Source organism: Numenius arquata, chromosome 2, assembly GCF_964106895.1.
Source record: "Numenius arquata chromosome 2, bNumArq3.hap1.1, whole genome shotgun sequence".
NCBI lineage: Eukaryota > Metazoa > Chordata > Aves > Charadriiformes > Scolopacidae > Numenius > Numenius arquata.
The window spans coordinates 122,009,799-122,035,448 of record NC_133577.1 but is presented as its reverse complement, the minus strand read 5'-3'; the positions used below and the strand labels follow the sequence as shown (position 1 = coordinate 122,035,448).

The 25,650-nt window shown below is 37.1% G+C and overlaps 1 protein-coding gene across 1 annotated transcript in view; it reads left to right on the top strand.

Moving 5' to 3' along the window:
* PCLO (piccolo presynaptic cytomatrix protein) overlaps positions 1 to 25,650 on the top strand; it is a 385,829-nt gene that overhangs the window by 168,279 nt on the left and 191,900 nt on the right. The window contains exons 4-6 of the mRNA XM_074166467.1: positions 12,695 to 13,171; positions 13,247 to 13,918; positions 20,314 to 25,378. Coding sequence (XP_074022568.1) covers positions 12,695 to 13,171; positions 13,247 to 13,918; positions 20,314 to 25,378 — 6,214 coding nt within the window. The remainder of the gene's footprint in view (positions 1 to 12,694; positions 13,172 to 13,246; positions 13,919 to 20,313; positions 25,379 to 25,650) is intronic.

Sequence of the window (25,650 nt, the reverse complement as noted above, 5' to 3'; positions counted from 1 at the left end):
GTGAGGAAGGATATCATTGCAGCAACTGTCATCTCACTATGATTGTCAGATATGTGCTGAAATATGTGTATGGATATAATTATTATCTTCTTATCCTACAAGTAAATGCTGATCCTCTAGTGTCTTTTGTGAGTGGAAAGCGAGATACTAAAGTAATATTGAAAATACGCTGGGATGGACTTTGTGGAATGGAAGACTGCTTAATGTAAAGATGGTATTGTTATGCGTAAGGACAGAAAGCTCTCCCCATCTCAATTTCATGCATATTTTGTTATAAAAGTCAATATTAAAAAATATCTTAAAGACTTAAAAAACAAAAAGAAAATGAAAAATAAATTTAGTTCCTGTTTGTTTGATTGCCTTCTTGGTTTCTAAAAGGTGAATTATCTTTTAAGGCAATATCATGAATACCTGTGACTACCAATATAGCTTGCACTGTTCAGCATACATAGTTTCCTGCCAGAGAAGGAAAGATCTGACTCCCCTATGGATCCTCTTACCTTTTATGGAGTTCATCACAGCAAAAGAAAGGTACACTGACTTGCGGTGATAGGGATGGGTTATTTCTTTGATTAGAGGACAGCAGTGAACTGCAGAAACACCCTGAAAAAAACTTGGACTATTATACCTTAGGAGAAAACTCAATACCCAAAATTAAATGCCACTCCACATGTCTATCTTTTCAGATGTTCTTATGGGAAATACAAAAATAAATAGATGGTAGAATGTATTCTAAAACAAAGCCATAGTATAGAGTCTGTAAAGTTTGTGTGTGAAGGTGAAAACATAAAGTGTGTACATAAGGTAGATATTCTTCATTTGAACTAAAGAAATCAACAGTAGGATACATGTTTCATGAATCTTTAGCAGAGATGGAAAATCAAGAGGATATTTATTATAGGAAACACTTTTTAACCTTCCCTTGATAAAACATTGACTACTAACAGGCTTTCCTAAATTCCATTTTATAGCTTCACTAATTAAAACATTCAACCCATAGTTTTACAAGGTGTCATTCTGTGTGAATTAGAGGTTAATATTATTAAAAATTTATATAATGCTAGCACCTGAAGGTCTTTCAATGTTGTGGTGACAGTTACTGCAAGTGTCAGTCACCTCTCCTATGAGGACAGTCTGAGAGAGTTGGGTTTGTTCAGCCTGGAGAAGAGGCGGCTCCTGCGATACCTTGTAGTGGCCTTCCAGTACCTGAAGGGGGCCTACAGGAGAGCTGGAGAGGGACTCTTTGTCAGGAAGTCTAGTGACAGGACAAGGGGTAATGGTTTTAAATTGGAAGAGGGGAGATTTAGATTAGTTATCGGGAAGAAGTTCTTTACTGTGAGGGCGATGAGACACTGGAACAGGTTGCCCAGAGAAGTTATGGATGCCCCATGCCTGGAAGCGTTTAAGGCCAGACTGGATGGGGCTTTCAGCAACCTGTTCTAGTGGAGGTGTCCCTGCCCGTGGCAGGGGTGTTGGAACTCTCTAATCTTTAAGGTCCCTTCCAACCCAAACCATTCTATGATTCTATGATATATAATTGTCTAAAGGAGCTACAGTCTCAGAATCTTTTCCTTACACAGTTGTAAAAAAAAAAAAAAGAGTTTATTCTGCTACAGACAATGTTTGTGGGTTTTTGTTGGAATCAAGAATTTCTTAAAGTGTACACAGATGTTAATCATCCCAATTCCACTGAAGTCCTTGAGGCTCTTCCATTGACTTCTTTGGCTTTTTGAATGATGCCCATATCCACTTTGCTGTTTTTTCCCTTCATTCAGGTTGGTTTTACCATGGTAATGAAAGAAGCGGTCACCAGAGGCAGTAAAATACTTGATGGGAATTTCTCTGTGTGAGTAAGATTGAAGAGGAAGGCTCATTCCTTTGCTTTGGGCAACAGCACCCCTACAGCTAAACCTGCCGATACAAGTAGGATTACTAGTCATCTGGTTATAACAGTTCATGAAAAAAATCAACAAACACATGACAGTGCAGCTAGATGCAGAATGAAACCAAGTATAGTAATATTCCCCCCTCTGCAATAAGAAAAACAGTTATTTTTCAACAGCTTTGCCTCTTTTCCTTCTACGTTAGTGTATACACTAGTGATACATTTTTGTACATTGACAGCATGATTCTAACTCTCTATAGGCCTTCAACAAAATAATTAAAGGAAATTATACACATACACTGTACAGATACAAATACTGTTATCTATCAAGTTTAATTATTAAAATGAAAATTCCCAAACAAAAGAGCAGTTGCCAAAAAGACACAAAATTTAAGCTTTTCCTGAAGATGCTGGGATGTATCTTGAAGTAAGGTAAGGACCTACACATTTCAGAGTTGCCATCACTTGGAGAAGTAGGTCATCTTTGTGTTGTAATGTTCACATTTCATCCGTTCATAATTGAGAGGAATATTCAGAACTCCCAACCCTATTAAAGTTAAGGAACAGATAATTCCTGACACTTGGGAGGAACGCCGATTCCTCTGTACTTTTCTAGTAATCTGCTGCAGTATTTACAGCTCTCTTCCTTTAGCATTTGTTGTGGGAGAAAAAGAAGAGATCATTAGTGACAACAAACCAGTTGACAAAGTGCCATGAGTGCTTTCATTTTTTTTCTGGAGCCAGAGCAAAATCTTAGTGCATTAGAAACAACTTCCTGACTGCTGTACTGCTTTCTAAAATAGACCTTTTTATTTAAGATTTTAGATTTTAGGGGGTATTCTTTGAAACCTTCTGATTGAATAAAATGTTACAATTTCTGGTGCCAAGGTATTAGTTTTTCACATGTACGTTAAATGACATAATGGTTGCGGTTGAAAGGGACCGGTGGAGGTCATCAGGCTTTGCTTGACAGGATAATAACAAGGTAGAGAAGAATTTCTTGGGATGTACCAACACTTTAGAAACATAGGTGGACTGTTTCTCACCTTTTGCGGCTCTTATGCTGTTGTTATCAGTCCAGCATCCAAGATGTGTTTATTCAGAAATTCAGTGTCCCTGAAAAATTCTGTTAGTGAGTAAACACAAACTTGAATGGAAGACATTAAAGACAGGGAAAAACAAAAAGGAGGGGAAAATCCAAATAGCGGTTGTGAATAGTCACTGCATTCAAGATAAAGGTTCCAGAGCAGATTTTGGGGCGTAACTATCTCATTGCCATCATGCGTTTTCCCATATCTTTATTCTTTTCTTATTTGTTGCAGTTTCTTCCAGCTCAAAAATCAAGGTGATATTCACTAGGTCAGCTGTAGCCATGAGTAACTGGTCTAATCAGCTACGCTCTTGCCCTATAGTCAGTGGACACAAACAGGCACTTTTAAAGTGCCAGTCTTTTTCCCTGATGTCTTATGATGGGTGCGATTAACTGCCTTCTAAATGTTCCTGGTTTTCTCTATTGAAGATAAAAGTTACCAAGTGCAATTAGAAATGTCTACATGACACACATCCACAATTTAGTGGAAATCCTGCTTTCTCACCTGCTTAGGTAGTGCCTACCCCAGTGTTTTGAACAATGCTAAGCTACAAATAAGATTTAACAGCCTAAAGAAGTGGTGTTCAGGTAGACCGCACTGAATAATTATACAGTAATTCCAATAAACTTGAATTTATGTGATTTGAATATGTCTTCTAAAATGCTGGAATGTTTCTTTCTCCCTCTAAAAGCATGAAATATATTGCCATTAAGAGATGCTCTAAGATGCGTAAAGCAACTGAAGGCAAAAACAATCAAGAGGTAATTTTTAGTGGATTTAATGACAGTTTTATGCCAAAACATTTTATTCTAAAGGATGGAAGCTAAAACAGCCTTCAGAAATTTAAGATTTCTTTTATTAGAACTGCTTTATTTCCTTCAGTAATGATTAGAATTCCCATAACCTAAGACAGAAGATTATGAACTGCAGCCATAGAATAAGAGATTTTACTTTTATTGCTGCCCATCAGACATTGAGTAAAAGAAGGAAAGTGCCTTAGAGCAGCAGGCAGAAATGGCAGCTCCTCACGCAGAGTGTGTGCTGAGGTATCACAGTTCAGGACAAATACCAGCACTGTCAGTGGCAATGCCTTTTAACCAGTAAAGATTAAGTACAACTTTTTTGGCATTTTTTTCGTTCTAGGTTTCTGTTGCACTTCAAAGTTGACATAAAGAAAAGTAAGCTTGATACTGTTCTTATGTTGATATTGGTTGTGTCTTCCAACACACTGACCAAAGTCTTTTGAGATTTTTGTGTATATACTGTAATTGAGCTGCATAAGCCTGGATAGCAATCGTTGTCTTCAATAGCCACGCACAGTAGTAGCCAAATATTCTACTCATGCGTCCGGGAAAAATAGGTAAGCTTCCACTTTTGCTATATTGCCTTCCCAATGGCAATAGAAATAAATATATAAAATCCATTTTTTGTCATGTCAGTTTTTGTGACCTTTAATGTATGCACCAACAAGTCACATAAGCAGTCATAACTGGGTAAGGTACACAACTCTACAATGGAAACAGTTGAAATAACTTATTTCATAGTTGCGATAGCTTAAAAGTAAGATTATCAATTAATGACAATAATCTGAAATGCTGAGATAACTTGGTCTTCCTCAATCACATATTGAAATCCTTTATTTGTGAAAGAGAGAAAAGCTGGTCATCTTGTTGCTTTGTTCAGAAAACAATCTCAGCTTGATTGCAACTTCAAACAAAAAAAAATGCATTCTCAAACTAATCCCTTTCTCCTTCTGTGGACAAACTTATTTATTCTGCAGGAATTTTTGCTGGTTTTTGTTTTAAGTTGATGCTTCACACTTACCTGAACCATCTTTTGTGTGTTTCTATGATCTCTCTTTGGTGACTGGAAGAAAGCCTGACATTTAAAGTTGGCTAAATGCTATGAAACTATTTAGTGCTAATAACGTGATCCGTTCTGCTCATAAGTACTATTACAGGAATGCAGTTTGTAAAACCGGTTGGATTTCATGAATCATTGAGTGATTTTGTTGGCAATCACAGCACATATTGAAATCAGCTGTGTTTCACGTACCACCACTCCTATTGTATTGCACTCCAAACTACAAATCACTAATGGCAAGGAAGTGTCATATAGTTTCAAACCTAATTTATCCATGGACAATTTATATCCATTTGGTTTGCAGCCAGTGTACCTTTCCTATTATATTTCATATTTGTGGGATTCATTTCCCTAGGTTAAATTAGCCATATTCTTCTAACCTCTTCTCCAAAAATCAACCATCTGACCAAGCATTTGTTTGCACATCCTGTTCTCCACTTGGAGTAGAATCCGAAAACATGTTTAAGATCCTAAGTGGCATTTTAGACAAAATTTATGTGTATAAATTCAGGAGAATGATCCTGGAAAAGTGCCTGTAACCTCCACAGGCACAGAGTATCTATGAAAACCTCTCCATATTTTTTCCTAATTCTGGACGCCAAAGAGGCTCAACTGTGGACCATGTCTTTGCCAAGCTGGCTGCTTAGGCAGCTGCCTCCTGCCTAACACTCTTTGGATAGGGAAGAGTGTGAGGGTTTTGTATTTTATTTTAGTAAGTTTTCTCCTGCCAGTTCTGCAGTCTGATTTGGTGGTCATGCTCTGAATACATATGCTCCTCTATCATTATGTGCAATAACGGTGGTACCTTCTTTTCACATAAATCTAGCAATTTGAATATTTTCCCTAGAGGTGGGAGATCTGAGTCCTCAGTCTGTGCGGGATTTGAGTTTGTAGTTCACACATCCCAAAGGAATGCTCTGACCACCATTCCTGTTCTAGGTGGGAGAGTAACCATCCCTCTATATGTCGCTTTGTGTAGGCAAAGTCTGACATGTGCAGAGGGACTCAAGAAGGAAGATGCACAGACTTTAGGAGTGCAGAGCAATTATTTGTTGATGAATGCACGCAGCAGACAGATATGTCTCAAGAAATACTAATATTAATATACTCACTATCTCGGTGAGACCCTTGAATAGTATTTCCTGGCCAGGCAATTATCAGCCAGGTGAGGAAGCATCAGCTTCTCCTGCTCCTTGGAACAGATGGACAGTCATGTTGCTGAGTTGCTGCCACCCACCTCTGTGTATTTTTCTTTTGATTTTATACCTCTTCATGTCAGTATTTTTCTTCTTGAACTCTTCTCCCAACAACACACTGTTTTTTCGGTCTCGTGTGTTTTGCGTTTTTTCTTCTTTACATTCCCTGTCTTTCTCTCACACACCTCACATCTCAACAGCCTTTTTCTCAGTAAAACCAAATCGAGGACTCAGAGCTGTGCTGCACCAGCCTAGACCTTGCATCGTAGACTTCTGAATGTCTGGGCCGAGGGTTTCAAAAATTCCTTCTCTCCTTCTTTTTTACAAAAAGGGCCATTCCATAACAAACTGGACAGGGACCTCACAAGAGGAAGAGTGACTCCAGGCTCGTGTTACAATATATCTCTCCAGGGCAGGAGTATGTGAAGGCTTCCAAAGCCTGAATACGTATCTACTTTAAAGTAACTAAAACATATGAAGAGTAATTAAAGCTTAAGAAGAATGTAGAGTAGTTTCCCTCTATAGATGTGTTTTCCCTAGGAGGCAATTTCTTGACCCATCTATACTAATTTTACGAATTGTTCCACAGTGGCACAGGTTCAGTTGTTTTTCTCTAATCCAGGTATGTACATGTGTAATAGTTTCATTTTTACCTGTAGAATAAATGATATTATCCAAGAAAAAATACAAGGTTTATCTGTCACAGTCTTCCTCCAATAAACCCATATTGCCTTTTAGAATATGTCCCTTTTCTTAATCACAAGAATCAATTCAATTTACTTTCAAATTATTTTCTAAAAATGTTTGAACATTTATACTGGATGAGCAGAGCTGTAGTTACCAGGATCACTTTTTCTACACATTAAATAAAAGTGGATGTGAGCTGAATGTGGGTAAGCTGTGTGTCACTCAGTTTGTATGGATTATGTATAGCTGCTTCATTTGGCTTTCTCATGCTGATATACTTTAAAGAATACTATTAGACCATGGTCATGAATTTCCACATCCAATATGATGATTTCTATTCTGTGTACTCATTTCCTGTTGACATTTGTTTGTGTTCAATCTCACTGTTATAAAAATTTGAGATTAAAGCACATTTTATGTGGACCATACCTTTAACTCTGAAGCAATCTTAACTGCACTGTGGATATCTTTATGTATACAAGGATACCAAATATTTTGTTGCTTTTTTAAGCTTCCTTTGCAGAAATTGACTTAGCTCAGTTCTGAGTGGGCTATTTGGTTACTTTTACTATTATTTCATTAAGAGCCTTATTCATATAAGATCTTGGAAACAGGCTGTACAAGTTTGTGAAAATAAAAACTAAATAAATTAAAAATAAATATCCAAGGTGAAACTGCCTTAGTCTCACAACAACTATTTAATATTCGTACTTATGCCAGAGATGTCTTACTTTTAAATGTCTCCTTATTGTGTTTTCTAAGAAACATACTCAAATCTATATTTAGTTAAAAAAACTCAAATGCAAGTAATAAGAAAAATATTTTAATGACTGTCTGCATTCCTCCTCTGTTTTGTTTATGGGGTAATGTGGGAGAAAAAGGATGCTTTTCTTTTCATAGATATATTCAGGTTTGGGTTGTTTTTTTTTTAATTACTATATAGTTTTCAATAAAGATTCCATTTTGCAATAAAGATAGTGAAATCAGAATGATATTAATTTTTCAGAGATTTATTTCTTAACACTTTTTTCATTCCTATATTGGTTCTATGATTTTGTTTTACTAAGAGCAGTGAGGAGGAGAATTAGGAAGGGAAAAAGATATGATCTAACCATTACAAAGGAAGTTGTTGGTTGTTATCTAAATGAAACAAAAGCATTTGCCTTCTGAAGTAACTTAGAGATGTTTTATGGGATGAAGTGTTTCTTTTTTACCTTCACAAATGTGTTAAGTACTTTGAGTTACTTTCAGTTAAAGAAAAACTCTAGTTCACCAATTAGTGTTTGCCAAGAGTGTGTAATGAATTTATCAACATGCTGCAATAAAAAATCCTTGACTGGGAGGAAGATGGAAAAGTTGACCTATTATTTTCAACTTGAAATTGTCTAACATTGTGGTATGTGAATACAAAAGCAAAGGAACGGAAATGCCTGAGCTCTTGGCATGACAATTGAAAAGTAGACATTCAAAATGGATGTTAGATGTGTGCCCTTTTCATGATGACATTTGCTTATTATAAAATTGAATGAGGAGAGCGTTGTGACACAGCTACTTTGTCCTGTCCAGCAATATGGGGTTGTAAGGATTGCTAAAAACACAGGGAGAGCGCCAAGGATTCAGAATATTAAAACACACTAGTATCACTTGTGATACCAATAATAATGTCTACTGCCAATTCAGGAACCAAAGCATGTGAAGAATTCTGTAAAGAACTAAGAAGATTTATCTAGTGAAAGACTGCTGAAAGAAGATGATGTCCATTTCCCAAGTCCTAATAAATTTGGGTTGACAGGCTAACTGAAAAGATAGCTTTAGGGAAAAGCTTGCATTCAGGGCATGAGGTTAACTGAGGAAAAGACAAGTCTAAAACTGTGGCATATGACTTTATGGTACAAAATTTGATTTTACAGAGAACCATTCTGACAGAGAATCAGGAGCTAGAGGGCTGGTGATATAAGAAGATTTTTGTGGGCTCTTTTGTGATCAAATATCCACATGATTATAAAAACTTAAATTGGAATTTAAAACACATAGCTTGGGAGAAGTATTTGCCATGCCTATTTAGCAACACTAAAAAATAAAGTGGTAAATAGATGCAGATATAACTAAAGTCCAAGGGGACAGTGGCAAGGTTCGTTAAATCACTGCATATGTGGACAATTCCAGGTCATTTCACTAGCATCACTTGCATCAGTATGGCAGGGAGGCAAGACTGGGACTTCCATATCTTGACAAGATTTAGTGGAGTTTGCCAACTTGCTCATTGTCACCTTCCTTTGCTCTTGTTAATTGTCATTATTTCCCTTGTAAGAGACTTGTTCTGCTGTGTGCCCAGCACAAAGCACAGTCCTTGAGTAGAAGAACTTTGAGACTGAGTAGGGTCGGTGAGCAAAGCTCAGAGGAAACAGTGGCTGGGTAACTGTTTTAGTTTTTAAATACCTAATACTATTATTAAAGTTGCTAAAGTTATTATAGACAGTTTAAAGAACTGAGTCTGTGAAGGATTTAAATGAGGAAAGGGAAGTGACTTGATGAATCTGAGAAGGAGCAAGTGTATGAGCAGTGAGTAGGCTGCAGCTGAAGAGTTACTAAATGGGATCTACATAACCAGCAGAGCTAGAAGAAGTAATAAGACCCAAAAGTAGATGTATGGAAAATAAACATGCATAGACCCCCCCCCCAGAAACTGGATATGTATATATTATAAGGAAATAAATGGAAATTATGTCACAAATAAATGGTACTGTGAGAGGAACGTGCATTTAATGTATAAAGTAACATGTTCTTTAAGAATATCTATATAGCGTGTATGGGAAATTCAGCAAACTCTTGAACCATGGATTATTTCATGGTAGAAGCCAATAATTATGTTTTTATGAAATTAAAGATGGTTAAGGCTAGATTTTGAGAAGCTTAATAACATTTAAGTATTGTCTTATTCCCATGCCCCATACTGACAGGAGCTATATTAGCACAAATAATGATGGTATTATTTCTGCTTACATTGTGAAATGAGTATTTGTCAGGCTGATTGGAGAAGGCAAAAGCTGCCCCCCCTTTTTAGTGGGTTGAAAAGCTTTTGGGCCCCTCCAATAAATTTAATAGAAAATTGATCTATCATAATTATCTAGTCAACTTTGTGTAGTGGTCTTCACTATCTTTATGAGAAAAGAGTCAAGGATACTACAAAATTGGATCTTTTACTGTTTTCTAGGAAAAAAATGTTGCTTCCCATAAAAAGGGAGGAAACTATAGGAAAAATACCAGATCAGCACCTCTAACAGAAATACTTTCAAGAAAACTAAATTATATTTTACATATTCTTCAAAACAGAAATTACTTTCATTTTTATTTCTTAATTAGTACTTCGCAGACAAATGACATGCAGTTGGAGCACTTTAAGTCCTATGGAGGAGGATAATCTTCCCTGGACGATTATGTTTAATGTTTTTTTCCACAGAAAAAACAAACCTAAATTATACTTAATAGTCTGATACAGAACCACATTCAGTTTGGATTTGTAAAGGGTATGGTTACTATTAGGGGCTCCATTGCGTTTGGAGACAGCTGATTCAGTCAATAAACTCCATTTATTGGTACAATATTGCCAAATATTTTTAATAAACATTTATATGCATCAATTACTAGGACTCAGTACTTTGGTCATTTTCTACAAAAGTAGAATAATAAATACACAAGGCAATTGTTAGATGACCTGAATGATAATGCAGGCATTCTTGCATTTCTTGTGCCTGATACAAAATTTGTCAGACAAAGAAAATTATTTTATACATTAAATAGCCTCTGCTTAGTTGTGTTTTAATAAAATTAGCCCACATGAGGTCTTCTTAGGAAATCTTGTTTCACGTGCAATTCACATTTCATCTGCAGTTCTTGTAATTTATATTTCACTTACTAACTTAATCAGCTATTTTTTTTCAAAGAGGCAGCATCATAGTAGTGATTTGATTATTTTAAAAACAATTAAAAACCAAGACAATTGTAAAGCTATTTAACAATGGGATTTGGATCTGAAGAATGCAGATAGACTCCACAAATTGGAGGGTTTGGTAGATTTTAGATAATTCCAGAAAGTGTTTGAAACCAGCTAATCTAAAAATGTCTTCATTTCTAAAGATACCAAAAATCAATGTATCCTGGATATACCTACTGTGCACGTAAACTTTAGTTAGCACCAATGCACTCATAAATACCCTGGCTGGGATGCGAGAGCCGAGCACCTGCGCTCCATCTCTAGAGATGGACAGAGGGAAGCCTCACTTTTGCTTGACTATCTTGAAAAGCCATTTTGTGGTGCTGTCATGACCAACTCTATCACTCTGTGAGAAATGCCATATCACTGACAATATGCTGCCATTACCGAGTGTTAAGTACTCTTGGTAGGGAAACCTGTGGGTGCATTTGTGAAAGTCAGGCCCCTCTTTGCACTGAAAAAGGCGAGTTACATGGAGTCTGAAGGAGAGCAGGGAGTCTGATGCTTAGCTCCTGTCAATTGGGCATTCTTTGCCGGCAGGGGCAGAGCTGGGGCTCCAGTCTCTGCTTTTGGTGTTATCTCAGTTATTACTCTGTTACTTGTAAATATAAAATGCATGCATGTTTTGGGGGTTGCACACTTCTGCCAGATACCCCCTTCTTCTGACTAAATGGCATATCTTCTGGGCAACTGATTACATACTACTGGATATTCTGAAATCATCAATGGTATATAACTCATCAGTCATCTGTACTATCCTAATATTATCAGCAGTATTACCTGTATAATTACTAATAGAACAATTTTGCTCTGTTTTTCATGTGCTTCACGTTCAGTGGGAAACTAAGTTGTCTAAATCAGAGAAATACAGTAACCGAGTTGTTGAGACCTTCCATCATCAAAGGAGTTAAAAACAAGCATACAAAGATTTTAATGTGCAGCATAGATCTCTCATCCTCCAGTGAAGCTCATTTTGCCCTAGTGAAATAGAGCTGCATTATCTGTTCTAGTATCCAGAAGATTCTGGTCTTTTTCTTTCCTTTACGCATTTTCCTGTGTTTAAAATTTCCTTTGCTAGACTAAAGAAACTATACCCCAAATCCCACTGGAAACAGTCTGATTACTCCTCTCATGTAGTAACTAGGCAACTGGCAACAAGATCTTTTGCACGATATAATCATTTGTCCTTTTTTTTTCTGATTTTCTGGGAAGAAGAGTAAAAGGAGCCAGGGTGCAGCAGGGATTTACTAATAAAGAGAGCAGACAGGTGATATCCCTTTTGGGTTACAGCCATATTAAATTTATACACTGACATATATACACAAATTCAAGAGGGGAAGGTAACTTCTGAAGAGAAACACAAAGAGCCATCAGTCTCCATTGGTCCCCTTTTACTCAGATTTACAGAATTAGAGGGAATTCTTGATGGATTATAGAGGCTTTAGAAAACCATAGGTGTTAGAAATAACGGTCATCAATACTTTGGAACAATGTCATTGCTGTTAGTCTTCACATTGTATCTTTACATTTGTTCGACTTGGCTTTCTGGAGCCTGACATGCTTCATTTCTGTTCGAAAGGTGTTATGGGTCTTCCTGCAAGAGCAGCAAACAAAGAAAATAATTTCTCCGTATGCATAGCATTCAGATTTCACTGAATTTCACTGAATTTTTAGAGTTGGAAGGGACCATAAAGATCATCTAGTCCAACTCCCCTGCCGAAGCAGGATTGCCCAGAGCATGTCAGAGCATGTTACTCAGGACTGCATCCAGGCGGGTCTTGAAAATCTCCAAAGAAGGGGACTCCACAACCTCCCTGGGCAGCCTGTTCCAGTGCTCTGTCACAGGCTTAAAAGTATTCAACTGTATCAGTTTAAAAGTATTATCAGATTAAAAGTATTCAACTGTATCAGTTGAAAACAATATGATTTTATCGTTAAGTTTTCAAGTAAGTAACTTCACATGTTTGTTTTATCACAGGTGCAGGAATGGCTGTGCTTAAACTGCCAGACCCAAAGGGCAATGTCAGGACAACTTGGGGATATGGGCAAGGTGCCCCTTCCGAAAGCAGGCCCTTCACAACCAGTATCCAAACCACCTGCCACTCCTCAGAAACAGCCTGTGCCTGCTGTCTCGCATTCCCCTCAGAAGACTTTTACACCGCCTACTCCAGCAGCAGCAAAACCTAAAGAAGAACCAGGCGTTCAGAAGGAAGCTCCAAAACTTCAACAGAGGAAACTGGAAAAGACATTGTCAGCTGATAAAATCCAACAAGGAATTCAAAAAGAAGATGCAAAACTTAAGCAGGGAAAACTTGTCAAGACACCCTCAGCTGATAAAATCCAACGTGTTTCTCAGAAGGAAGACCCGAGGCTCCAGCAAACAAAACTGATAAAGACACCCTCAGCTGATAAAATTTTGCATGGAGTTCAGAAGGAGGATGCAAAATTTCAAGAGGCAAAGCTGGCAAAAACATCTTCAGCTGATAAAATTTTGCATGGAGTTCATAAGGAAGACATAAAACTTCAAGAGGCAAAACTGGCAAAGATACCCTCAGCTGACAAACTTTTACATGGAATTCAGAAAGAAGACCCAAAACTCCAAGAGATGAAAATGGCAAAGGCACTCTCAGCTGACAAAATCCCACCTGCAGCTCAGCAGGAAGATGAACAACTTCAGGAGGTCAAATTGTCAAAGGCAGTTTCAGTTGATAAAATCCAACATGGAATTCAGAAAGAAGATCCAAAACTTCAACATGAGAAAATCATGAAAACTTCGTCATTGGAGAAAATCCAACAGGAAGCTCAAAAAGAAGAATCAAAACTTCAGCAAGGGAAACTGTCAAAGACACCTTCAGCAGATAAAATTCCTGCAACAATAAGTTCAGATCAAAAGAAGCCTCTAAGCACATTGGAAGAAGATAAAAAACCTCTGCTCCCAGAAAAGAGCACACCACATCCAGAGGACAAAAAAGAACAAATTACAGCTGAGACTAAAGACAGTGTTGCTGAAAAGAAAGCAGAAGTTGAAGCACCCTATAAGGGACTGCAAGCTAAGAAGCAAGAGGATGCTAAGAAAGAGGGTTTGACAACTGGGATTTCACAAACAGTTTTGAAAGCTGAAAAAGCTCAGGAAGAAGAAATTCCTGTTCAAACAGCACCTTTGCCAAGAACTGACCACGTGGAAGCAGTGAAAGAAAAAATAGTAAGTGGCTTTCTCCTTCCCACCCCCTTTCTCCCTTGCTACAATTGAGAATCTGATCCTGACAGACCCTCTCCTTTATATCTTCCTGCTCTTTATTGTTATTGTCTGTATGGGGTGATTCTAAATGGTGAAATCAATGGCTCCCGTTGAGTGAATATTTCACCAGTTAGTGATATGCTCTACATGTAACATTTCAATACTTCGTGCATGATGTTCAGTCTCAAGCAGTTAAGCACTTGAAATTAAGGCAAAGTTCCCATTTAAACATTTTTCCAATATTTCTGATTTCTTTACCTGCTTCTGTAGACTTTCAGGACTTTGGAGTTTAATTGTTGAAGTGTTTTCATAGTTCTCAATCCCAAAAGGGAATAATATGGGGTGGTAAAATGAACAGTGTTTTGTAGTACCAATGTCTAATAAAGATTTGAGGAATACTTTGTAATTTCATCACAAAGTATTGAACATGAACATGGTATGATAAAGTATGCAAACTTTACATCTTTTTACTATTTAATTTGCTTATCTCATATGGACAAGTACTTTTAGGTAGGGTTCTTAGTAGGCTTTCAAGTCAGATGAATGGATGAGTTTATGACAGCATGTACTAGAGGGCCGCATCTCTTAAATAACTGCATTTGCTGGATGTGAAGTCACCAACGAGTGACTTTATCAGCTGAAGTGAGTAATAGACACAATTTCTTAAGAAACTAAAAATGATGGGGTTTTCTATCAGTACTGCAAATTAGGTGCTGATTATTATGTTATGAAAGTAGGAGTAGTTTTAGGAAAAGTGCCAAAAAACATGTTTTCTGAGATTATTTATCTCAGTCAAAAAGGTCAATTTTTTTTTATTTTTTTCCTTGTGATAACCAAGATATTTGGAAAGAAGAAATTGTGCCGTGGAAAACACTACTATTTTTATAAACCAAGTTTCCTGTTAGAAAATCTCCTATCACATGTTGTGTTTCCTGCTTTTGATGGTATCACGAGGTATGGTGTCCCCTGATTATACTGAGGCAATTTCTGACTTATGCTTAGAGTAACATAGCCAGAAATCCTCCCTTCTGGAAGAAATAAAAAGGAGATCTAAGAAAATCCTGTATCAATTAGATTATCTCGTGTCAAAGATCAGACACTATTGCAGGACTGTCCAAGAAGAGTAAGCTTAATTTTATTAACAAAATGTCACTTCCAGGGATTTTTTTTTTTTTTAATCGTATCAGAAAACCTAAGAATTAGACTTAGAATTTTGTTACTGTTGTTAAAAATTTGGGGTTTTTTTCTGTTGAAAAACATTTGTAAGGGAAAATTTTCATCACATGCTAGTCTTAGTTCTGTCTGATCATTTTTATGTTCTGTAAGGAGGTGAAAGCACATTATACTCTGGACAAATCTAAGATACATATATTGAATTTTCATGTTTGATAGCGACAGATTTTAATTGTAGATTAATTAGTGATTTCTAATGTGGTGCACACACATATATTTCATTCTTATTTCACTCTTATTACTTTACTTCCTCCCACTGCCTTCTAACTGAGATGAGGACTTCTTGAATTAATATCATAAATAGGGGTTATCTTTCTTTTGCTCTTTATCAGACTTTGAAGCACACTTAGCTGAAGTTTGTAAAGCAAAAGTTTCATGAATAAAAAAAATCCAACCCATAGATACCTACTTGTAAGCATTTTTAAAATCAGAACACTTGGAAATACAAAACAGAACTGAATGAATAAAAAAGGAATAATTATTTTTACACAAATAAGACTTTTTTTTTGCTTTTTCCCACCTTTTTTGCTCCTTGAAAAAAAAAAAAAAACAAACCAGCAGCTCAAATTGTTCAGAATTAAAACTGGTGCCTCACCTAGCTTGTATTCATATAATAATTATGATTTTTTAAATTTTTATTTATTAAAATATTTTAATGTTCTCTGTGCTGTACGTCAAAAATTGCTGGATACAATTCTTCACAAGAGATCATGTGACAGATGTGGAAGAGAAGATACCAATTTAGGTATCACACATTGATTCCATTTCAGTGGCTAAAGGACAATGTCTAGACATTGCAGAATGTATTTCAGGACAGAGTCATATGAAGGATTTCAGATAGGTGTATTTTTAAATAGCGATGCAAGGGAAAACCTAATACATTCTGCACTTGACAAACTGCTGATGCCATTTTATATCCAGATCTGTTCAAATGGTAATTACTAACTCTTGTAGCGTATATTGTAAATTGACGTCATTATTCTAACATATGCCATTAATGAAAAAACACAGACCAGGGAGCCAGAATAAGGAGGAAAAGGCTTTTTCTGTAAGCAGTTTTTTTGGACACAAATAAAAAGTTTCATTTTGATAATATAAAATTCAAATACAGATTAAACAGCTTAGTCAACCAAAGTCTTTTTTTCACTCTGATTTTTTTTTAATAGTCTAGATATACTTATTTCTTCTGTAAAGAGAACGACCTTTTAAAAATTATAAATTCCTTGGCAAAATAAAATTTCTGTTCTGTGCAATAGAATGTAATCTTGCTAGCTATAAATACTTTAAAAGACTGACAAGACTTTTTTTGTTTGCTTGTTTTTAATCAGGTTTCCTTTAATAGAGTTCTGATTGACTTTGATAACCAATGGGACTAACTTTTGTATTGGCAAATAAGAATATTAAAATTGAGGAAGTATAAGGATAAATAATGTTTCTAAAGCAAAAACTTCAAATGCAAAATAGTTGTATGATGCATTGATACTGACACTAGAAATACCACTAGAATAGTACAAATATATCCTACATTAGATCATTTTTACCATTAGTTAAAGAGGTTGCTGTTTTTAAGCACTTATCGAGCTTTTTGTAAGTCTTCTTGTTCCTCATGTCTCAAGAAGATGCTCCCATCAGTGTCTGTGTTAGAGCTAAATTTGTCCAGTGTTAAAAACACACAGTAGGCAAACTTTCAGACAAAATACCATTCAACTACTTGGAAAGGCCCAGTAATTCAACATGTAGCAGAATGCTTCCTACTTTACAATAAAAAAATAAGCGCTTTTTTCTTATTGATTAAAATACATTTTTTGTTCTCCAAGAGTTGTTGAATATATACATGATCCTTAGCAGCATTGTTTCTGCAATATTTTGCTATTCATCTGAAAATCTTGTGTTTATAAATTTGACAGGCTATCTTTGTGTATGTGATGGGCAACTGTAGGAAATAAATTCCCAGTCATTTAAGAATAGATGTAGCTAGTAATATCCTAGTTCTCAGGCTGCAGGGAACGGGAAAAAAGCAGAAAGACCAACTATTATTTATTGTAAGTTACATGCATATGAACTCAAAACATCATGTGCAGGATACTTTTTGCATGATGTGTCATGGGGCAGACAACTATACATACAGAAATGATAGAAAATATATTCATATTTGGTAGCCTTAAAAAGGTAGTTAATTGTCTCATCACATTTATTTCTAGTGATAAAAGAAATCCCTCCTTATTGTAGAACTTTTTCTTCTCCTTACTCTACAAATAGAAGTCTTTCCTATGTTCAGTTTCCTATTATCCATAGTAGCGATGTTATGTCATACCCTGAGGTTCAACAGCAGGGCGGGCATTAGCAGTATTCATTGCCGTCTCCTCTGGTTTGGTCACTGAGTAGGTGCTACCCATTGGACTCACAGATAATAGCACCATCACAAATTACAAAGAGAATGGCTAAAGTCGTTCCATGACTAGTTGTTGTCTACCTATTTCTGAGCTTAACTGTTTAGTTGATGCCTTCATGTCTCTGCTTTACAAGTCACTGTATCATTTCATCACCCTGTGGAGAGTCTGGATCTGACAGATTCACTGGTTGGACACAGCCTGTCCACCAGCTCCTAGGAGACCTTCTGAGCTTGAATGCAATGCTTGGATTTTCTAGTAGCTCATCTAAATTTACCACAGCGTGTTTGGTTGTGTATGTCTTTATAAGCATGATCATAACGGAAATAAAATAAAAAATAACAATTAAATGTCAAAGTTGAAGTTTTAGTGAGGGGCATGATATTTCTAGGTGGAAAAATCCTTTGGTTTTAATGAAATGTGCAATTTTTTTAAAAACATAACGGACTATATTCCCCTTAAACACTTTTTTCTTTAATGAAGAGAACAAAAATGTAAATATAACATACAAAATCAGCTTCATTGCTGACTTTTTATGAAGAATATATATAATTCTGTCATTAAGGGTTGGAGAATATCCAAGAGTACATTTTTCAGAATAATAAGTGCTGAAGTGTTTAAGTTGTGATGACTTCCCAATGTTGTTTGGAGTGCTATAGGTTTCTCTATATTCATACATTAATCACAGCCTTATCATTAGAGTTGTCCTTAGAAATATTTGTTTTGATATTTGATTTTTAATTGCAATGGATTTTGCTCTGATATCAGATATTTGGAGTTATCATATTGGGAACAATATTGGTAAGAACAGATGTAATTTATATTCAAGGTAGTATCTGTTTTTGTAAAGCATATAATAAATCACTCCTGTGAAATGGAGATTATTTAATAAATATTAATTAGTAGACTAATATAAGATTGATATTAATACTAGTGTTTTAATGTAGGATTATGTGCACAGTGATATGTCTATAGGAAAGAACAAATACTTTACATGTAAATTAAATAATGAAAAAAACATTTAAAATAGAATAACTGACAATAACAAGTATTTGGTTTATGATATTTTGGCATTAAATATAACTTTAGTGTGAATAAACATTTGAAAGTACTTGTAATTGATAGCAACTTAACATGGGTGTAAATATATCTTTAAATTATAATTACATTGCCATCATTTGGTTAATATATTTATTCCACAGAATCTTTTTAACTCAGCATATTACCAAGGAAGTTGATAAATTAAAGCTTTAAATAATTGGTTTGCTGTACTTCAGAAATCATTGACTTAGATTAGCAAAGATGTACCTACTTGTATTATTGAGGGCCACATCAAATATGAAGATCACATCATATTATTACAATCGGGAGACTTTGGGATGCATGTTCTCAAATTGCTAGTGGAAGCGGGGACACTTTGTAGGATTGTCAGCTAAGATGACCTGCCATTTGGAGAGTGAGCTGTTTTGTTAGCCAAAGAGTGTGATACTTTGTCAGTACAGAGCATTTCACAGTTGAGAGAAACAGGAGGGAAGATCTGGTGTGCAAATACTTGTTGTAGGATATTCTTGGTATTTTTGTTATCTAAAGAAGGAAATAGGGGTGCTTGTCATTCAGAATGGTGTAGAAGGATCTGAAAGTTAGGAGAATGACTAAGGGTGTTTAATTACGGATGGAAAGGAAAACATTGGTTATGATGCTCAGTCAGGTATGCCTGCCTTGATTGCTTCCTCATTTCCTTTGATCAATAGCTGACCATCGTGCTTTCCTCTCTGCAATTACACTTCCCTACCAGCAGCTTACCTCTGCATTACAAATTTACTGAGAAACTTTTTTATGAGGTACTTAGAAATTCTGTTTGTACAGTGCCAAACTGCAGATATGGGAACATTCCAAATTGTATTGAATCATAAAATCATAGAATGGGTTGGAAGGGACCTTAAAGATCATTTGGTTTCAACCCCCTGCCATGGGCAGGGACACCTCCCACTAGACCAGGTTGCTCAAAGTCCCATCCAGCCTGGCCTTGAGCACCTCCAGGGATGGGGCATCCACATCTTCTCTGGGCAGCCTGTTCCAGTGTCCCACCATCATGCTTTGATACTCTGTGTGTTCTGTTGCTTATTACAATGTGTATCACTTAAATCAACAAAATGGAACCGTAGGTCCAAAATTTGAGAAGACTGACATAGTAATAGACAATTATAAAAGATTAAGTGGCTAAAGAAAGGAGCAGACCCCAGAAATACTGCTGGCTGACGTTTGACAAGATATATTACTTTGTGTCTAGAACTATGTAAGCAGTTTTCAAACGTAGGTAATTAAAAGGTTTATTTAAATTAAACTCCAAACAACTTGTCCCATGCATATGTGACTAAATGATAGATTATCATTAGTAAGTGATCTGAAAATAATTAACTGCAGTATTTGTTTATATTGAAAAATAGATCATCTTACAACTAATGGACAGCCATGGAAAGCACAGTTAGATTCAATGCAAAGCCCCAAGATTTGAGGAACATTATGTATTATTTTAATAGCTTTTAATAATAAAATTAGTGTTCAGTCTTCTATGGTTCTATCTATGCTTTAATATAAGTCTTCTTGGCATCATAATTTTTCACCTGAGACATTAACTCACGTTTTAGAAAAAAAAATCACATGTATTTAATTGCCTGGAGACATTAAGAATTTATATATAAATATATACACACGCGTATGTATTTATTTTTTTAGGAAAAGGAGGATGACAAGTCAGACACATCAAGCTCTCAGCAACAGAAAAGTCCACAAGGTCTGAGTGACACCGGGTATTCTTCTGATGGGATATCAAGTTCACTTGGTGAAATTCCAAGTCATATCCCCAGTGATGAAAAGGATTTACCCAGAGAATCTAGTAAAAAAGACACTATTTCACAAGAAAGTCCACCAAGCCCCTCAGATCTCGCTAAATTGGAAAGTACTGTACTGTCTATTTTGGAAGCTCAAGCAAGTACACTTGCTGATGAAAAATCTGTGAAAAGCAAAGAACTTTATGAAACATATGGTGAACAGACAAAGGATCAACATAAAACAAAGCCTCTGCCAGTCACTCCAGAATCTTACAGTTCAGATGAAGAAGATTTAGAAGCTATTCAGGAAGGTAAAGGATCCACTGTAGAAGATGGCAAAGGAAGTGTTTCCTCCCGGGCAGACAAGGAAGAAGAGGAAGGAGGTGACATATCAGCAAGAAGACAACGCTATGATTCAGTAGAAGACAGCAGTGAGAGTGAAAACTCACCTGTCCCAAGGAGAAAAAGAAGAGCTAGTGTTGGTTCTTCAAGCAGTGATGAGTACAAACGTGATGACAGTCAGGGATCAGGTGATGAGGAAGACTTCATTAGAAAACAGATTATAGAGATGAGTGCTGATGAAGATGCCTCAGGTTCTGAAGATGATGAATTCATAAGAAATCAACTCAAAGAGATCAGTGTAACTGAAAGCCAAAAGAAAGATGAAGTGAAAAGCAAAGCCAAAGGAACAGCTGGAAAACACAGAAGAATGGCACGGAAAAGTAGTGCAGGCTATGATGAGGATGCAGGAAGACGACATTCATGGCATGATGATGATGATGAGACTTTTGATGAAAGCCCAGAGCCAAAATACAGGGAAACTAAAAGTCAAGACAGTGAAGAACTTGGAGTAACTGGAGGAGGAGGCCTTCGACGTTTCAAAACAATAGAATTAAATAGTACAGTAACAAACAAATATTCTGAAGCATCTGAACAACAGAAAGGTATTTTATATTTTGATGAAGAGCCTGAGCTAGAGATGGAGAGTCTTACAGATTCACCAGAAGATAGATCTAGAGGAGAAGGGTCTTCTAGTTTACATGCTTCTAGTTTCACACCAGGCACATCTCCTACTTCCGTGTCATCACTTGATGAAGATAGTGACAGCAGTCCTAGTCACAAAAAACTGGGAGGGGAGAGCAAACAACAGCGCAAAGCCAGGCATCGGTCACATGGTCCTCTTCTTCCAACTATTGAAGATTCTTCAGAAGAAGAAGAACTACGGGAAGAGGAAGAACTGCTAAAGGAACAGGAGAAACAGCGTGAAATAGAACAGCAACAAAGAAAAAGTTCTAGCAAAAAATCTAAAAAAGACAAGGATGAACTTAGAGCTCAGAGAAGAAGGGAACGTCCAAAGACTCCACCAAGTAATCTTTCTCCCATTGAAGATGCATCTCCAACAGAAGAATTACGACAGGCAGCAGAAATGGAAGAGCTGCACCGATCTTCCTGTTCTGAATATTCACCTAGTATTGAGTCAGATCCAGAAGGATTTGAAATCAGCCCAGAAAAAATAATAGAAGTACAAAAAGTTTACAAACTGCCTACTGCTGTGTCTCTATACTCACCAACAGATGAACAACCGATTGGACTCCCAAAAGAGGAAAGTGGTCAAAAGGCATTGAAAAGTGCCGAAGAGGTATATGAGGAGATGATGCATAAGACCCATAAGTCCAAGCCATTTCAAATTGCAAATGAAAAAGATGAAGTATTTGAAAAAGAATCTTTATATGGTGGAATGCTAATAGAGGATTATATTTATGAATCTTTAGTGGAGGATACTTACAATGGAACTGTTGATACTAGTCTTGTAATGAGACAAGATGAGAGCAGTGAATATATACAACAGAGAGGAAAAGATAAAAAAATAAGAGCTTCAGAACAGATCTATGATGAACCACAGAAAATTACTGATCTACAGAAAGACTACTATAGTGTTGAGACTTTACATTCTATTGTGCCTCAAGAAGATATTGTTTCTAGTTCTTACATTATCCCAGAAAGTCATGAAATAGTTGTATTAGACAGCACAGTAACTTCCACCAGTGAGGAAAAGCAGTTGTTAGATGCAGAAGCTGCTTATGAAGAGCTTATGAAAAGACAAAGAATGCAGCTAACCCCTGGGTCCAGTCCAACACAACCAACTTCAGATTTCATTCCCACATCTGATACGAAGGTATCTAGTGTTGGAGAAATAGGGGATAGTACATCTTTAACATCGAGCACTACTTCTGCAATCTCAGATGTATCACCTGTCAGTAGTGCAGCACTTTCTATTCCAGATGTTAAAATAACACAGCATTTTACAGCAGAGGAAATTGAAGATGAATACTTAACAGATTATGCCAGAGAAATTCAAGAAATAATTTCTCATGAAACATCAATGTTAACATACTCTGAGACATTGGAAGGTGCTGCATCAGTTTTACCTTCTGATACAGCTTCTTTAACATCATCTACATCTTCGGTTTGTACCACAGATAGTTCATCACCTCTAGATAGTGCAACCACAGGTTATGTAGATACAGCAGACACTGTAATTAAACTAGCAGATTCTGAAGGTGTCAGGATAATACCCCAAGTTCCCTTAACATCTACAAAAGAGTACTCTGAAGTGAGTATGCCTTATGAATCCATTGCCGAAGCCACTAAAAAGCCATCTATAGAATCAGATATGGAAAGCATGGATCAAGCTGCAGTTTGTCTACCTGAAACTGCACCTTCAGTATTGGCAACTACAGTTATAGAAACCAAGCAATATGCAGCTGATAACATTACCTTTGATAGCTCCAAAGCAGAGAAGGAGGCAGCTAGAAAAATGAAAAGTACAGCAGAGGCTGACATTGTCAAAATTCATCAAGAATATTCCCAAAAAGAATTGGTTTTTGATATGAAAAGGATTAATTTGACTAGTGCTACATCTGAGCAACCACCTATATGTATAGCTTCAGTACCAGTTACAGAGCCTGCATCAGAAACATCTTCTGTACCTACTCCCAGTGTTGTAAGTAAGACCAGCATGGTCTCTGTGCCTTCCTCAGCTCCTCCTGTAACATCCAAAGTATTCTCGCTTTTTAGAAGCTCTTCTTTGGATTCTCCTGCACAACCTTCTCCACCCCCGCCTCCTCCTCCTCCACCACCTCCTCCACCACCATTACCTCCACCTATTTTACCCAAGCCAGCCATTTATCCCAAAAAGAAGTCACAGATTAAGGCTCCAGCAGCAACAGCTCCCACAGTGGTACCTTCAGTCACAACTGTTCCAACACTTGAGTCCACAGCTGTATTAAAGAATCATGTGGTACCTATCACAAAAACATACACCCCAACACCACCTCCTGTACCACCCAAACCATCCTCCATTCCAGCAGGACTTGTTTTCAGTCACAGGCCTGCTGAAGTAACTAAACCTCCAATTGCTCCTAAACCAGCAGTTCCTCCGCTCCCAGTAACAGTTCATAAGCCAGCAGAAACACAGCCCAAACCAATAGGTTTGTCATTGACTTCAAGTATGACTCTGAATTTGGTCTCTGCAGCTGAATACAAAATAGCGTCTCCTACTTCCCCTTTGTCTCCACACTCTAACAAATCTTCACCAAGGTTGACCAAACCTTCACAGGAAACCTATGTTGTCATCACATTGCCATCTGAGCCTGGAACTCCCACAGAAGCTGTAACTAGTCAGGCTGTTACCAGCTGGCCCTTAGAAGCACCCTCTAAAGAGCAGATTCCCCAACCTGTGCAACCAATTTTTACTCCACCCATGAAAACTATGGAAATTCAAAGTATGGCAGATCAGACTATGTATATTTCAGGTGCTTTGCAAGCTATTCCTGTCACAACACAATCAACTTTTGAACAAATACCTAGTTCAAAATCCGAAGTAGTAACAACAGAGGTAACCAAGACTACAGTTTCTGTGGTTAAGGGCCCAGTGCCTGGGTTTGGTTTAGGTAGTGTTGCTATTACTATACCTCCAGAGCCAGTACATGTAGTAGAACAACCCAGGTATAGAGAGAATGGAAGATTCCATCCATTGGGTGATGTCATAGATCTTCGCACCTTAACTAAGATGGACATTGAAATGAGAGACAGCTGTATGGATCTGTCTGCTGTTTCCATGGACATGAGAAGGCAAGTGCCAGCAAGTGATACATGTGGGCGGCCAGTAAGTACTGTCCAGCCAGCTATAATTAATCTTAGCACTGCATGTGTCGCAGATCCTTCTCTGTCTGTAGTCACTGAGACAGTACCTGTAATGACCTGCACCGCCACTGTAAGCTACTCTACCAGTACGGACAGCCTTGTCGATCTGGGACATGCAATGACAACACCACTTCAGCTGACAACATCAAAACATTTTGAGCCTGCATACAGGCTAACAGGCAGCCAGGCATTCTCTGCAAGTAGAGATGAAGTGCCAATAAATTTGTCCCTAGGTACTTCAACACATGCAGTGACATGGGCCACTACAAAGCCTGTTACTGTACCACCTGTTGGTGTTACAAATGGTTGGACTGATCTCTCCACTTCTCAGGAGCCAATGGAGAGTGGAGCAGTTGACCTTAGCACTACAAAATCTCACAGAACAGTAGTGACGATGGATGAAACTACTTCAGGTATCATAACAACAGTAATAGAAGATGATGAAAAGCCTGTGGATCTGACTGCAGGGAGAAGAGCTGTCTGCTGTGATATGGTTTATAAATTGCCATTTGGTAGGAGCTGTACAGCACAGCAGCCGCCAACTACGCTTCCTGAAGATCGCTTTGGTTACAGGGATGATCATTATCAGTATGATCGTCCAGGGTCATATGGCTACCGAGGAATGGGAGGTATGAAACCATCTATGTCTGACACAAATTTATCAGAAGCTGGACTGTTTGCATACAAAAGCAAGAATAGTTTTGATTATCGAGTTGGGGCAACTGATGCAGCAGTAGATCTTACTTCTGGAAGAGTTACTACAGGTCAGTATGACACAGCCGCAGATCTTTCTTTGAAATATAATTTTGATGTTCCTCACCTCATTTCAGGATGATTTTTTTTATTATTTTTCCCCTCCTTCTGTTGTTTTATTTTCTTTTGGACAGTGTGACAAATTATTCTGGATTACACATGTTTCTCATTTCTTCATTTTACATATGTGTTTTGCACAGAGGTGCCTGCATGTGCCTGCATGTTGAGAAATGCTGTTTCCTTCACATCTAAAGTAGATCATTAACCTGAAGATTTGCATGCA